Here is a 14,823-nt window from a genome sequence, read left to right as displayed (position 1 = left end):
TGTTGTTGCAAGCAAGAAAGGTTTGTCCAGCTCTTACAGTGATCAATGAGTCTATTTCATGAAGCAAGAATTTCTATTTCATGAACATTTGGTGATGTTAAGTGGCTTAATGTGCTGTTGGCTCTGGAACTCATTGCCCTTTTGTTTCATTGGAACGACTGATTCATGCAGTCATGGGGTGAACTGGATAGGGGAGCTTGTGTAGTTTTGAAGGAGAACGTGTTTTGCAAGATTTTTTACAGCTACACTAGCTGGCGTGAGTGAGAGGTTGTTGGGCTGGAAACAAGCTTCTTGGGAGTGGAGGGGAAATTCCTGAAGCTGGTGTTGGTGTTGAATGCTGCTTCTTGTGAAACTGCAGCTTTGAGCGTTCTGCATGGAATGAAAAAGGCAGAGTTTTAGTGTGCATCTTACATGTTTAGTAAGTGATTATGAGGCAGGTGAGGTTGAACCGGTTGGTGCCTTCTAGTTTTCAGCATTCTGTTGAGTTTGGTGTTCTGCAAGGATATGATACATCATTTGGTATCCTTAGCTCTATGCTAGAGCTATGGCTTATTTTTAGTGACTTTCCCAGTGTTTTAATATAATTTTTTTGTTGTTGCTTGCAGATGAATATGAAACAAAGACAAGTTGTGTGTTGTTTTTTCTTCCTCCTAGTCTAAACCTTTATTGGAATGCTAACAGATACTGCTTGGATTGCATTATTGGTAATGCAGATGTAGTCATTATAAAATGTCTTTCATGTTCTGTAACATCAAAAGGAAATGGTGGATACATATAGAAGTAGATTACTTCTAAAAGTAACTTATAAGTAAGATACACTTTTGAAAAGTAATTCCTTTGCCATGGATTTTTTTTCCAGTTTTCTGGTACCACATTGATCACTGCCTGTATCACAGCCACTTAGTATTACCTACATGTTACTTACTTCACTTGCCTCTGCATAGTTATTTTCTTGTCTTTCTGCCTGCTCCGTCCTTGGTGCTGTTCAACACGAGAGACATTGTCATTGTGCTGTGGGACTGAGAAATTAAGGAGGATTCAGAGAGTAGTGTGGATTTAGAGGCAGCCTTTCTGAAAGAGAAAGCATTAAAAAAGGGAGGTGTCAAGAAAAAATTGGATATAGGTTTTTCCTCTTCTCCTTCATGAGCAGCTCACTTTAAGGCTTGTTTGAACGTGGAGGAATAGTTATGCTGCATTATTTTTTGAATTCTACTTAAGTAACCTTTATGTATAAACATCTTTTTTTAGTGATTGTCAGACCACACGAAGTAGTTACCATGACAGAGCCTTACAACAGGTAGCTCTGCTCTTCTGTCTTCTACTTCGCAGGACAGCAGGTCAGGGGTATGCTACTAGGCTACTAGTTTGCAAGGTAAGGCTGAGAGCAGCCAAAGCTCCTGCATTTTAAGGCTGTAGCATCTGCTCTTCTCACTTCTGGGCTGTGTTGTTCAGGCAATTCGGGAAGCTGAACCAACTTACTGGTCACCAAGTGCTGTTCCTGCTGTGTGGGAGGCAGTAGAAATTCAGGGAGGAAGAAAACAGTAGTTCTCCTTCAGACTGGCTGAAATTTTTCAGGGATCACTACCCTGAAAATGCATTTAGTGTAGGGTAGCTACTCATGCAACAGCTGTTACTGAGAAGTAAGTTGCTGAGATGTTAATTACAAGGTGAAAGTATTTCCTGATAACTTGTTTGTGAAATTTAGACTAGCTGCTAGGCTGCTTTCAAACAGAACAGGTTTTGCAGTGAAGTAAAATCTTTCCAAGAATGGGAAAGCCCAGAGGATTTGTATAGGGCTGTTCACCTGACTGAACTCCTTGTTTTAGGATGTCTCTATCTTGTTGCATGTTTCACGGTTGAATGGCTTGCTGCTTTCTGATGTACTGAGAATGCCCCTTTTTCACCCATGTCCTTAGCAGTGAGTGGTTTTCTGTGGGTTGTTTTCTTCTGGGTTTTTTTTTTCCTTTTCATCTTGCATGTTCAATATCCCATCCACAGGGAGATCTATATCCAATTTATCAGAGATGTGATGGTGGTTATTCTAGCTTGTAAATGTTAAAGAACAGTAAGGGAATTGAAAGGTTTTTTGTTACCGAGTTGTTCCTTTTCTTCCCCCAACTTTTCATCAACAGGATCTTCTTTTCATCTTGCTGCATCACTGCTGCTTTCATGTTGATTGTCCGCTCCCTGCCCTGCACATTGCTGCACTTCTCTGCTCTTCTCTGCCTGTGATCAATGCTCCCACTTCTTATCCTCACTCACTGGTCAAACCTCTGTGCCTTTAGGCAATCTTTTTTTTTTTTTTTTTCCTTCACCTTATGTTTAGAGGATTCTTATGGAAATGCCTGATGCTAGGCAGGCTTAAGCCCATTGTTCATCAAACACGGATTACATTAATCCTGTCATTCAGCTTTCCTCAAATGAATGGGTCCTGGTATTTTGTCAAAATAATACATCAGTTGGCAAAATAATGACTTGCTTAGCAGTTGTTCTTGAATTTTTGCAAAGAATATTTGTGCTGCCTTTTAGAAATTAGCTAGCTTTTTTCTCCATTATTTTTAGAAGAAATTTTAAAAGGTGGCAAATTTAGGTATTATATGTGGTGGGGTTTTTTGCTTTCATTTGTTTTTTTAAATCTATGAGAGAGAGGTAAAAAGCTGGTTTTATAGACTTTCCTAACTACAGGAAGTATTTTCTGTTGCCCCTAATTAATAACCAGCCTTATCTTTTCCTCTTTTTTTCAGTGATGAGGCTATGAGGAAGGCTGGTGTTGCCCATAATAAATCCAGCAAAGATATGGAGAGTCACGTGTTTATGAAGGCCAAAACAAGGGTAAAGCATCTCTGTTTGTTTGTAGAAGTTACCGAGGTGTCAAAAGAAGTTTGGAACAACCTGCAGAAATAGTAAACCCAATGCACTGTCTCTGCTTAGAGTACCTAGTTATGCAGAATTTTTTATTTATATGTGCTTCTTTTACCTTGAGGGGAATGGAGATGTTTTACATCCAATATATGCATCAAACTGGACTTCAGTCCAGGACAGTTTTGCTGATGCTGCAGCATTTAATGTGTACATGGGACTGCACTTAATTCTTATCCAAAGACTTGTGTGTAGTGAATTGCATAGAATTTCCTTTATCTACAGTGTAGCACCATTCCGTATGACCAGTTTGGTGGTCAAGAGAGACTTAAGATATCAATAAAAAGGCTCTGTCAGGAGTAAGATGAAAGGAAGTGCTGTGGTCTCTGTGAAAGTCTGGTTATCATGGACAATTCTAGACTCTACCAAAATGTAAACTTCTTTCCTGGAGCTGTGTTATGAGAAATTGGATACTGTTGCTGTCTCCAAACAAGCCACATTTGAGATAGAGCTTGTCTTGGTGAAAATTGATGTCAAAAATTTATGCCTGCTGCTGGCATCCTCACTAGGAAGTTGGTCATTTTATGGGCAGGAAGGCTATCTCCACCCTGAGCAGTTTCTCTTACACATTATGAAGTACACTAATAAAGTGCTGCAAAGAATATTTGTCTTTTCACTTCTGACACTTCTATCATATCTTGGTCTTTAAAGATAAAGTCTTTAAAGTTAAAGTTGTTAACTTACTTGTATCTCTAATACTAACTTAGCTTAAAAGTTCTTGTGGTATGAATGTGACGTGGTTTGAGGACTAAAGTAAGTCAGTGTACCAAGTAAGCAGATTCAATCCTTAAGAAAAAGGAATTAGAGTGGATAACAAGTGTTTTTTACAATTATGTTCAGATATTGTGATCCTATTAGTCTGGCTATCACAGAGGTTCTTCCCAGTGAATTTTGTAGTTTCTTGGTCATCTTATACCATCAACTACAATCACCTATTACTAAAAATATTCTCACTTAGTTAATGAACAGACTGTTCCTTGCCAGTGAACTGCTCTGAAAAGTCTGCAGACATTGTAAAGTATAATCTGTTACGTGGAAGAATACTGAAGAACCAGAAAGTCATGGTTGCAAATGTTTCTATTTCCTATGCTAAATACTAATTTTTCTCCTTTAGGAGGAATATCTTTCTCTTGTGGCCAGACTTATTATCCATTTTCGAGATATTCGTAAGTAACTGTTTGGTTTTGCTTTCTTTTTTTCTTTCTCAGTAATGGGATTGGTCATGTCATCTTTCCCAAAGCAGCAAATTTTAGGGTTTGTGTGTGTGGTTCTGCATGTGACTCTTCACAAGTTATTTTCCTGTAATATACATGTTTAATTTCTAAATACTGTGTCTTTTACACATCCACCAATGATTGAAAGGTCTTGGAGAAATTTAATTAATATTTAACTTATCATTTTTTTCCATCTTTTTAATTTTTTTCCTGTATTTTTGCTTTCTTTCCATTGTTTGTGTAGCATTCTGATTACCAAATTGGCTTCGGTTAATATATTATCTTAGAATTAAACTAGACAATGATTTTTTTTTAAAAAAAAAGTAGATTACTATGTAAATATATTTCTTGTAGAGAGTATATCTGAAGGACCAAATTTATTTGTGAAAAGATTAACAAAGGGAATTGTTCTTCCTTTGCAGACAATAAGAAATCTCAAGCCTCAGTCAGTGGTAAGAGCTCTTTCCTCCCACCCCGCCACCTTCTTTTTTCCTTCCTCCCCCGCTGCCCCTTCTTTCTAAATAGAACATCTTAGAAATCAGGGCTGCGGATTACCTAGAATATTAAATTACTTGGAATATTAAATGCTGCTGGGGGAAAGGAAAGGTTGTGTGATAGTTTTGGAGTTGTTCAGTGATGAAGGTGACAGACTTGGACAGTGTTTTGGGTGTAACACAGGAGACTTTGTTTCTCTGCACTTTTGTTAGCACACAGCACTAAGATTCTTGAAAGGACAAGAGCGATGGACAATAATCTCCTGCTGAGCAGTCCAGGTTTTTCCCCATTGCCTGCTTTGGGTTCCTCAGTGTGTTGCATCAGAGCAGGCATGTTTGTGGGGCATATGCACTCTGCCATTTGACTGAGGTTCAATCTGATCATGTCTTCTGCCTCTGCTAATTCTTACAGCAGTGTATGTTAGGAATGTAGAATGAACCTCATTTTTTATCCCCTGTAGGCTAAATGTGCATAGTCTGTGATTGATTAATATCCAGCTTAGACCGCTGGAAATTATTTTATAAGTATTCTTAAGAGAGGGTGTCATGTTCTGTACCTGATGAATATTGCTTTTACACCCCATGTTGTGTTTTGCCCTCTTGAATTGCCATTCCCTCTTTGACTTCCCTTTTCTGTGTGCTCAGGATTCAGATTATGGCAGTTGTCTCGAAAGGCACTGAATTTATCCACTGCATAAGAAATATAATGCTTTGGGGGGGGACTGTATAACAATGTAATTCCTCTGGTCTGAGCACTGCTTTTCCATGTTGACCTTAGGAGGAAGAACCTAGTTGGATTCACAGGGAGAATCTCTTCTTGGTTTTTGAGTTTACAAGCTGGACATCCTCATGTAGTTTTGTTGGCAGCTTGTTTTCACTTGCATATAAATTCAGAGGTGGCTAATAAGTTCCTTTTCTCTCATTTATGTAGAATCTAAAGCTGTTTAAAAGTTAATCTCCACTCTGTTTACAGAAAGGCAAAGATGTGCCAGAAACCTCTTGTCTCATAGGCAGCATAGAGAATGTTAGATTCTCAGGGTGTCTGATCTAATCATGGTCTGGAGCTGACATATCGGAGAGTGGATGATGGAGAACAGAGAATTTTGGGCAGGCAGTTGCTTGGCTGGCTGCGTATTGGTAACTCTTTTCTTTGTAGATCCGATGAATGCCCTGCAGAATCTAACTGGGGGTCCCCCAGCAGGGACGCCTGGAATGGGCATGGCTTCCCGAGCTCAGGGAGCACCGATGAGTGGAATGAGTGGCCTTGGCCCGATGGGACAACAGATGAGTCTCCCAGGGCAGCAGCAGCCTCCTGGAACTTCGGGAATGGCCCCTCATGGTATGCCTGGTGTCTCTACAGCTACCCAGCAGAGTAAGTGTTCAGTTTGCCTCAGCCACTGAAATTGTTAAATCAGCTTTTCGGTGTATAACTGTTTCCTACAAGGAAAGGGTGCTGAAGTGATTTCATACTTCTGGGTAAATCAACCAAATGAACTGCAGGAAGAATTGATTTCAGTTACTGCTACCTAGTGGGATAAGTGTCATCTTTGCTGTAGTGAGGAACAGTCTAGCTGGTACATGAACAAATGCTTCTTTCATCTTACAAGATAACCAACTTCAGAAGGTTTTTTGTAGAGCTCACCTGTGTTTTCCATGGGTGTGGTGCTTCCTGCTGTTGACCTCTGTGATATTTCCTCCTGCACATTTTTACATTCTTTATTCAAGTTGCTGACTCAATATAGGCAGTGAGAATTAGAGATAGACAGTAGGAAGTATCATCAGAGGGAAATTTTACAATGGCATGTAGTGGTAGGACGAGGGATAATGGCTTTAAACTGAAAAAGAGAGAGTAGCTGTGAGGAAGAACTTCTTCACTGTGAGGGTGGTGAGGCATTGGAACAGGTTGCCCAGAAAGGTTGCAAATGACCCATTCCTGGAGGTGTTCCAGGTAAGGTTGGGCAGGGCTTTGAGCAACCTTGTCTAGTGGCAGGCGAACCTGCCTGTGGTAGGGGGGTTGGAATTAGATGATCTTTAAGGTCCCTTCAAACCAAATCCGTGTTACAGTTCTAGGATTAATTCTGCTGTTAATGTGCCTCATCCATTTGAGAAATCAAAAATATATACTGCTAAAGAAGAAAATTAATATGCTTTTGGAATTATCTTCAAAGATTGTGGGTTATACTAGGTAACTCCCTTGTGCTGTTTGGGTCTCATGTTTTAAGTACAGGCTACCTTCTTTTTAGCTCAACTTCAGCTTCAGCAGATAGCTCAGCAGCAACAGCAGCAGCAGCAGCAATTCCAGCAGCAGCAGGTGGCTTTGCAGCAGCAGCAATTCCAGGCCCAGCAGTCAGCCATGCAACAACAGTTTCAAGTCCAGCAGCAGGCAGCAGCAGCTGCAGCAGCCCAGCAGCAGCAGCAACAGCAACAACAGCAGTTGCAAAGTGTTCAGCAGCAACAGCACATCTTGAAACTACAGATGCAGCAGCAGCAAAACCAACAGCAGGTGATGACAAACAATTACAATGGCAATTGAGGTGATCTGTGCTCAGTTACATGTCAAGTGAGACTTGGCTTGCATGGAAGTACTGGATATCAACTCTATCTGTTATTAATACATTTCCACTTCAGAGCAGGACTTCAGTTTAGACTGGCAAGTTAATTGGCAGGAGTATAGTATACCCCAGAGAAAAGGCTTAACAGCCATTTGGTTGCTTTCTACTGTCAGCAATAGAGAATTAAAACCTTTTCTCTTTCTCTTTATAAACATCAGGATAGTCTTTCATTGTGACAAGAACATGGATGTGGAAAAGAACTAAAAGCACTTGTACTACTCTAGAAATAGTGGCTGTTTTGTCATTGTGTGAATTACACATTGCCACTTCGAAAAATGTGTGCCGAGCACATCCCATATAGATAGCATCCTTAGGCACAAAAGCAGAGGAGGAAACTTCAGCTGTCATGCTCTTGTGCAGCTTCTGATAAATGCTGGTGCTGATGTGGGCTGGTTACATTTGAAGTGGCTGCTTCTGAGCACGTTTATACAGGAGAAGCTGATGGACTTCATCTTTGCTTTTGAAAACTGCTTTAGGAGTGAGACAAGCTCATAATATTGAAACCACAGGATATGCACTATGTAGAGTGGAGATCTCTTAGTGAGTGGATAAAAAGGTTGGGCTTTCCCTTTGAACTTAAAACCTCAGCCTGATGTACTAGGGTTCTATTTGCTCTTGGTTTATGCTATAGAAGTAAGGCTGCCATGGCTTTGCTGGAAGCTTTAGCATCCTGGCTTTTCCTGCTTTTCAGATGCAACAGCAGCAGCAGCAACTACAGCGAATTGCCCAAATGCAGCAGCTGCAGGCAGCACAGGCTATGCAGGCACAACAGCAGCAGCAACAGCAGCAGCAGCAACAACAGCAACAAATACCACAGCAACAGATACAGCAACAGCCACCTCAACAAGTAATGCAACAGCAAATGCAACAGATGCAGCAGCAACAACAGCAGCAGCAACAGCAGCAGCAACAACAACAGCAGGTTGCTCAGGCACAACAGTCTCAGCTTCCACCACAATCCCAGCCTCAACCCCAGCCCATGGTATCTCAGCCACAGGCAATCTCAGGACAAATTCCTAGTCAGGTTATGCCTGTTACTCTTACGCCACAGCAATTAAAAGCAATGCAGGTAAGGGCTAGTGACCAGCCAGCTGATTGTTGGTTCTTTATGATCCTCTAGAGAAATAAAAAAAAAAAGTTACTTTTGCTAATAATGAAGTAGGAGAAAACATAGCTTATTAAGAGATTTGTCGTTGGCATATGATGAGAACAGAGAGTTTAAAGGTTTGTGTCTGGGCCTGCCAGTAGAGAACAGTTTCGTGTCTGAGAGTAGGACTTCTGGAAATCTGTGGAAACCATTTATGCAGCTAATATTTTAAAATAATTTCTTATCTTTCTCTTGAATGGACAAATAAAAAAAAGAAACAAACTATCTCTGGTTAAAGAAAAATCATCTCTATAATGTTTGCTGTTCTACAGCATGAGCAAGTGCTTTGAAGTGCCTAGTGCATGTGACTGGAGCCAGTGTTGGCTCTCTAGCAAGCTGGCTTTGCTTCTGCTGCCATACGTAGAGATTTTGGTCAAAGTTTAAGATACCGGTAGTTCATGCCTTGAAGAGAGTGTGGACAAAACCAATAGTTTTTACTCTATTGAACCTCTTGCTGGGTCATCTTAATGGTGCAGGTTTTGAACTGTTGCACTGTAGTCAGTTTTTTTCTGGTTTCCATATGTGCTGATGAGCAAAAGCTCAGATGTCATCCCAAGACCTGCTTTTCTTTGGGCCTTGCTGAGGAGTGTCAGCCACTTGTGAGAAATTATTGACCTCACAGGGCTGGGTTGATACAGCCGCTTTGTGCTCTTACCAGCTAAGGTAGGAGTAGTTAGATGTCATGTACCTCACTCTGACAGTCGTAATGAATGTATAAACATTTGAAATGCTGGTCACTGGTAGGTGCTTAATACAGTGTGATTGGGGGAAATCAACACCTATGTGGTGAACTATGTTTGCCAGAAAGCTGAAGTATCTGGTATTGTCATAGAAAGACATGATAGCCCAGAGAAGAAGTTGCAAGAAGAAATTTAATCTTGGGTGCATAGTCTATGGGAAACTGTTCTAAATGTTAGAAATATGGGAAATTGTTTTCATAAACAAAGCTCAAAAACTCCAGGATGTACATGAGGATATACGCATATGTATGCGAGGCTGATCTTGTCTCCACAGAGGTTTTTATGAGTATAGTCAGTATAGTTGAAACAGGAGTGTCATACTCTAATCAAATACATATGTTTAATTCGTTCGTTCTTTTCATACTCAAGGTAAGAGCTCAGCTGGTCCAGCAGCAGCAGGCAGCGGCAGCAGTGCAAGCAGCTCAGGCCCAAGCTGCTCAGATGGGAGCTTCAGGGCAGGTAAGGGCCCAGGGGCCAGTATCACTAGTTATAGTCCTGTAGCAAGTGCATGCTAGAGGTGAGCATGGAGACGGGTTTCTGGTGGCTTTCTGATGAGGGGTCTGACATCGGTCATCCCTTTTGTGAAGGGGATATGGGCTTTTATGCTGTTCCTCTTTTGCCTGGAGTCAGAGGCAGGATTTTGCTGACAACCTCTCTGTGCATGCTCTCTGTCCTGAGTAGGTAATATTGTTGCCTGTACTGACACAGGAGTGCACATCAGTAAGACTGCCTACTGTGGTCACACTACAAGTATGACTGTTGGTACCTGGAGTGTATCACCTCTTCTTTCGTTAAACTTTCCTAGGTGACTGCTTTGTTGCGTAAACTGATTTCTGTACTGTGGATCTTTGCCTGCTATCTTTAGTCACATGTGATTTACCTTCCATCTCCATGTATCGATCATAACAAATGATATAGACAATGAAGTCTCTCTGCACTCCCCTTTCATTCCTTTCATCTTCTGTTCTTTTTGAATGAAATGAGCAGTAGATATAGATTGCTCTTGTTCTGGATGTGAATTGTGAAGAAAAAACGGCATGTGTCACAAGTGCAGAGTTACATTGAAAAAAAAGTGCTGGGTGAAAGCTTATTGTCTAACACAGTTTTCTTATCCTGCAATACACTTGTAGCCCCAGTGATTGTTCCTTGATGTGTGTCTGGTATGAAGGAGACATGGGGGAAAAAATTGGGAATGGCTTGAGCTGAACATCTCATCCCATTTTTCACAAGAATATGAAATAGTCTTTCGTGGCTTACCTCTGTAGTGTTTCATATTGAGCATTTTACAGACATGGGTAAGTACAACTACCACTACTTCCTAGATGAAGAGACTGAGCCAGACAGATGAAGTGAGGTCGATTAGGATTAAAGACAGGGTTCTTTTTGTGTACCCAGACATTCCATGACTGCATGCACCATTTTCCCTTCAGTGCACAAGTAGTATTATAGATTCAATGAGACATTTGGAAGTTTTTTACGTGGACTGTAATAACGATTGGTTCTTCAAAATACATCTTCCAGACTTGTATCAGGAATAGTTCTTGTAGCATCACAACTCTCATGTGGCCCGCATCCCTCTTGGTGGCCAAGTTCTGTTTCTGTATTGTTCCTTTTGCTTGTGTCAGTGTAACACAGGATGTAAAAGCTGAGCACTGGTAAGTACAGTTGGTACAGTACTGGCAGCAATGCAGAATTGTCTTCCTACAGTTGAAATGTAAATTAAAACTTCTGTTTGTTTCTTAAATAATTTCCAGGTGGGAACTGCAGGGACTTAGGCTGGCTGGAAGGAGACTCTGACTTTTTTTTTTTACTAACTAAACGCTGCTCTTTTCAATTCCTAAGCAGATGGATTGTGCTCATGTAAAGTCAACTTAATTCTTGCCCTGTTTAGTGAATTCATATGCCAGTGGCTTAACAGCACAGTGCATTTGAAAAGTTCTGGATGATGAGATGGTTGACAGCAGGTTTTGTATTGCAATTTTATTCAGATGTGTAGTAAACTCAGGGACTACTCATCTATTCTCAGGCGGAGTTTAGAAAATTCCACATGCAGGCTTTACTCCATTTATGTTCATGAGATTGCAGTATGAGTCTACTAAAATTCACTTAACACTGTGAAGTCCAGTAATTAAATGGGTTTCTTGTATAAATATTTTCTGTATATAATACTTAGTTTTAAGATGGTGGCTGTGTACAATATTACAATGCAGCTTTGATGTTTAGAGTGTGTATGGACTACCATTATAAGAAGTGTCTTTTAAGAGTAGGTTTTGCTTTGTATTTAGTACCTTTTTCACTAGCACTAGCATTTTTAATAAATCTGTCTTGATTTCTTCCATTTGTTTCAGGGAAGCTTTTGTTACAAATAAATTCTATTCTCATCTTTGCTTGTTACATTTAAGCTTAGTCTCTGAGGGCTTTTGAACTGGGAATTTCGGTTGATATGGCTGCTTTTTTCGTTTTCAATAAAGTTTCTGTTCATCCTTCCTACGTAAAAGTAAAAGCAATCCCAGGTTTAAACATGTGAGTTTTTAAGTTCTTCTCTGAAATAGTAAAGACATCATGCAGGTCAATGATACCCTGCTTGGGTAACAATCAAGTTCATTTGTGGAGGAGGATTTGCCTTCAGTTTACATCTTTTTCAAAAGTATTTCAATGTTCTGGTTGTCTTCAGTTTTTAGACCGACAAGAACAACTCCTTTATGGAGATACTGCTTTGCATAAAACAGATGTAACCTCTGGAACTCCCTTTCCTGACTCCTTTGTCAAAGGGTCACAGGTTTCATAAATGTAAATCAGCTGGAGAATGGGAAAAACAGATTACTTTTGCAAGAGAGTGGAATTGGTGTCGTTTCATATATATGCTTCCTTTCCAAATCACAAGTTTCAAAAACAAAAAATACAAAAAATCAACACCAAAATTGTGTGCATGTGCATATACATCCAACCAACCACAATAAAACAAAGAGCTAAAAGTTTGTCATGCTGTGGTCATTCAGTGTCATTCAGTATTTTGCCAGTCGCTTGCACTGTTAATATGGTTCTAATTTCCTTGACCTTGGAAGAGGTAATCTAAATCTTCACACTTTGGTGGTGTGGCCTGAGAAACAGGACCAAGATGGGACATGTGGGTCACCACAACATCCCTGGGATTTCACACGCTCCAGAGATCCATGTGCGTTCACGAGGGTCTAAGATGGGGTGATTGTGCCTGGAAGGATATGTTTGGTTTTTTTTTTTCCCCTAGCAATTTCCCTTTTTTTTTGTTGTTGTTGTTAGGGTTGTGTTGCTTCACCAGCTCTCATGTTGATACTGTAGCTCTTCACTGCACTTTGTAGCATCCACCTTTGTGCCAGTGCTTTGTGCCAGTGCTGAGTTGTGTTTGCCTGTGGTGGCTGTTGCATGCTGTGTGTGTACATGTATATGTGCATGTGTGTGTGATGTCTGAAGCTCTTTCATTTGTTTCCCCTTTGAAATCCTGTCTCTGACCATCCCCCTTGGCCTGGATGGAAGGGGACTGCATTGCTCTGGTGTTGTGAACTAACAGCTGTGCTGGATTTGACACTGTTTTCTTTATCGGTTATTGCTTCCATTTTTCAGTCTTGCTATGTTGTATTTAATTTTATTTATTTTTAACAATTGTAAGCACATGCATTCTCTGATTCTCTAGAGACATGTTGCTGGCTGCTTCAGTCCATTTACATAGAACTCTATAGCAAGAATCCCCCAAAACATTCACTGAAAGGAGAATTTATTAATTCAGAGGTTAGTTAGGGCCTGTGAAGGTTCCTCAGTAGTATGTAAGCTGGAAAAAAATGTAGCCTAGAGAACTTAATTGTAGATCTTTGAAGTACCAAACAGAATCCCTTTTAAGTGAATCTGCCCAAGTTACCTGAATACTACATCAAAAATACACCGTATTTGCTGTAAACTCTCAGCATACGGTGTAGTGTCAAATTCAAAGTAACAGAGGGCTATACAGACATATACAGTTAGATCTGTGTGGCTTCTGCTGGCTGATGGTTCTGAAAAGTACTTCTAGACACTGCAGAGCAGCATAGTGCTAATACTGTTTTAAAATACAAGTCCATTCTAATGCTAACCTTCATCATTCGTTCTAAGCGATGACCTTTAGGGTGTGCTCAGCCTATACACCTGTAGAATTACATAGTGCATGAATAAGCTTGAGGCAGATTATGGACTTCAGAATGTTTTTGCACAACTTAATAATAGAGAGAAATAGAGAGATTGTCAAAATGAGGGAAATTACAAGGGTATATTTGCCTTATTCTGTGGGTTATAAAACGAAGGAAATAGCTTTTTCAAACCAAGAAGTCATTTTTGTTGTCTTTGGCATTGCTATGCTGTCATAGGTTAGGTTGGTCTGAAATTTTGCTCACTGTGGAGCATTTGTAGTGGCAGTTGCTGTTGAACTGTCTGCCAGATTCTTTTGTAATGAAGGGTGGCATACGCAAGAACTGCTAAATCCTCTGAGTCCACAGTGAGGGAAAGCACACCAGAAACCTATGGCATTATACAGCTTCTTAGATAAAGCATTTTGGACAACAATCTTAGAGTACTTATTTCCAAAAATGCCTGAAATTCAAAATGTCGGGCAAAATTTGAGAAAAGCCCTTCAATACAAATGATAGCATAGTCAGCCCTCAACCCGTGAATCTGAATCTGCTTAGCGGTTCTTTCCAGATACTGGAATTCACTCAATACTCTCTGACAATGGATAGAAAGGGTATAAAAAGGAGTCTGATTTATAAGCTAGCGTGTTAGGTTATACGTTAGAGAAAAGCCCACTAACCTTCCCTTCATGCTCCCCTTGCCCTAATTCCTGGAGGTTGCATGTGCTTCTCATCCTGCCAGTGCACTGCATTTCTTGTTTTGCGATTACTTTTGTCTGTTGTCCCTCTGTCCTCAAAGATGATCACCGCACCTATGGCCCGAGGTGGGATGCAAATAAGACCACGGTTCCCGCCTACCACCGCTGTGTCTGCTACACCGCCAAGCTCCATTCCTTTGGGCGGACAGCAAATGCCACAGGTATTTACTGAGTCAAAGCACATTGTGTCAGGAATTGTGCAAAGCATTCAGTACGTGATTGTATAGCGCTTGCTTTCAAGCAAGGGGAAGTTCACTTTTTCATCAAATTACTAACTTGCTGATGTAACTCAGGGTACTGGGATGTCTAGGTTTTTAATGGATCCTTTTTCATTTTAAATAATAGGTTTTCTGAGAGCTTGGGATATCCAATAAAGCATATTTAAAGTGTTTCCATGTTAGAATTGATTCAAGTCTCAGGTTAGATCTTTGTGGTTTAGTCTTTGTCCACACTCCATGAGTGTGTCGTTTACAAGGCAGTACTGCTGTGTACTGACTGAGTTGTGTCTGGGACCTTACTTACCATGTGTTCATGCTCTGTTCTTTCATTAAGAGTAAACTTGGCTCATTTCAGTTTGAGTAGTTTCTTGACATGGTATTGGGGACCAAGAAACATGGAGCTGTTCTTTCACAGTTGCGTAGGAGGAACTGCCGTAAGAATTGCACTTGTACCTGCATCAGAGAAGCAGCTGTGTAGGTAGGCGGGCAGCACCTGTCCAGTGTGAGGGCAGAGTACTGCACCTGCCTGGTGCAAGACCTCGCAGTCATGTTTTGCAAGTAAAATGTGTCATTTTGGGGAGCAGGAAT

The 14,823-nt window shown here is 40.6% G+C and overlaps 1 protein-coding gene across 3 annotated transcripts in view; it reads left to right on the top strand.

The window, feature by feature from the left end:
* Window positions 1–1,626: 1,626 nt before the first annotated feature.
* MED15 (mediator complex subunit 15) overlaps window positions 1,627–14,823 on the top strand; it is a 23,154-nt gene continuing 9,957 nt past the window's right edge. Inside the window, exons 1-9 of one of the 3 annotated variants that reach the window (XM_010145692.1) lie at window positions 1,627–1,655; window positions 2,745–2,832; window positions 4,034–4,085; window positions 4,556–4,585; window positions 5,784–5,999; window positions 6,871–7,130; window positions 7,931–8,308; window positions 9,508–9,585; window positions 14,059–14,178. In XM_010145692.1, coding sequence (XP_010143994.1) covers window positions 2,755–2,832; window positions 4,034–4,085; window positions 4,556–4,585; window positions 5,784–5,999; window positions 6,871–7,130; window positions 7,931–8,308; window positions 9,508–9,585; window positions 14,059–14,178 — 1,212 coding nt within the window. In that variant the 5' untranslated portion in view covers window positions 1,627–1,655; window positions 2,745–2,754. Of the gene's footprint in view, window positions 1,656–2,744; window positions 2,833–4,033; window positions 4,086–4,555; window positions 4,586–5,783; window positions 6,000–6,870; window positions 7,131–7,930; window positions 8,309–9,507; window positions 9,592–14,058; window positions 14,179–14,823 lie in introns of all 3 variants that reach the window. The other 2 variants (XM_010145693.1, XM_010145695.1) reach the window with 2 other exon arrangements.

This window comes from Buceros rhinoceros, unplaced genomic scaffold (genome assembly GCF_000710305.1).
Source record: "Buceros rhinoceros silvestris isolate BGI_N320 unplaced genomic scaffold, ASM71030v1 scaffold7721, whole genome shotgun sequence".
NCBI classification, from domain to species: domain Eukaryota; kingdom Metazoa; phylum Chordata; class Aves; order Bucerotiformes; family Bucerotidae; genus Buceros; species Buceros rhinoceros.
Note: the sequence above shows the minus strand (reverse complement) of the source record. Positions and strands in the feature narration are given on the sequence as shown.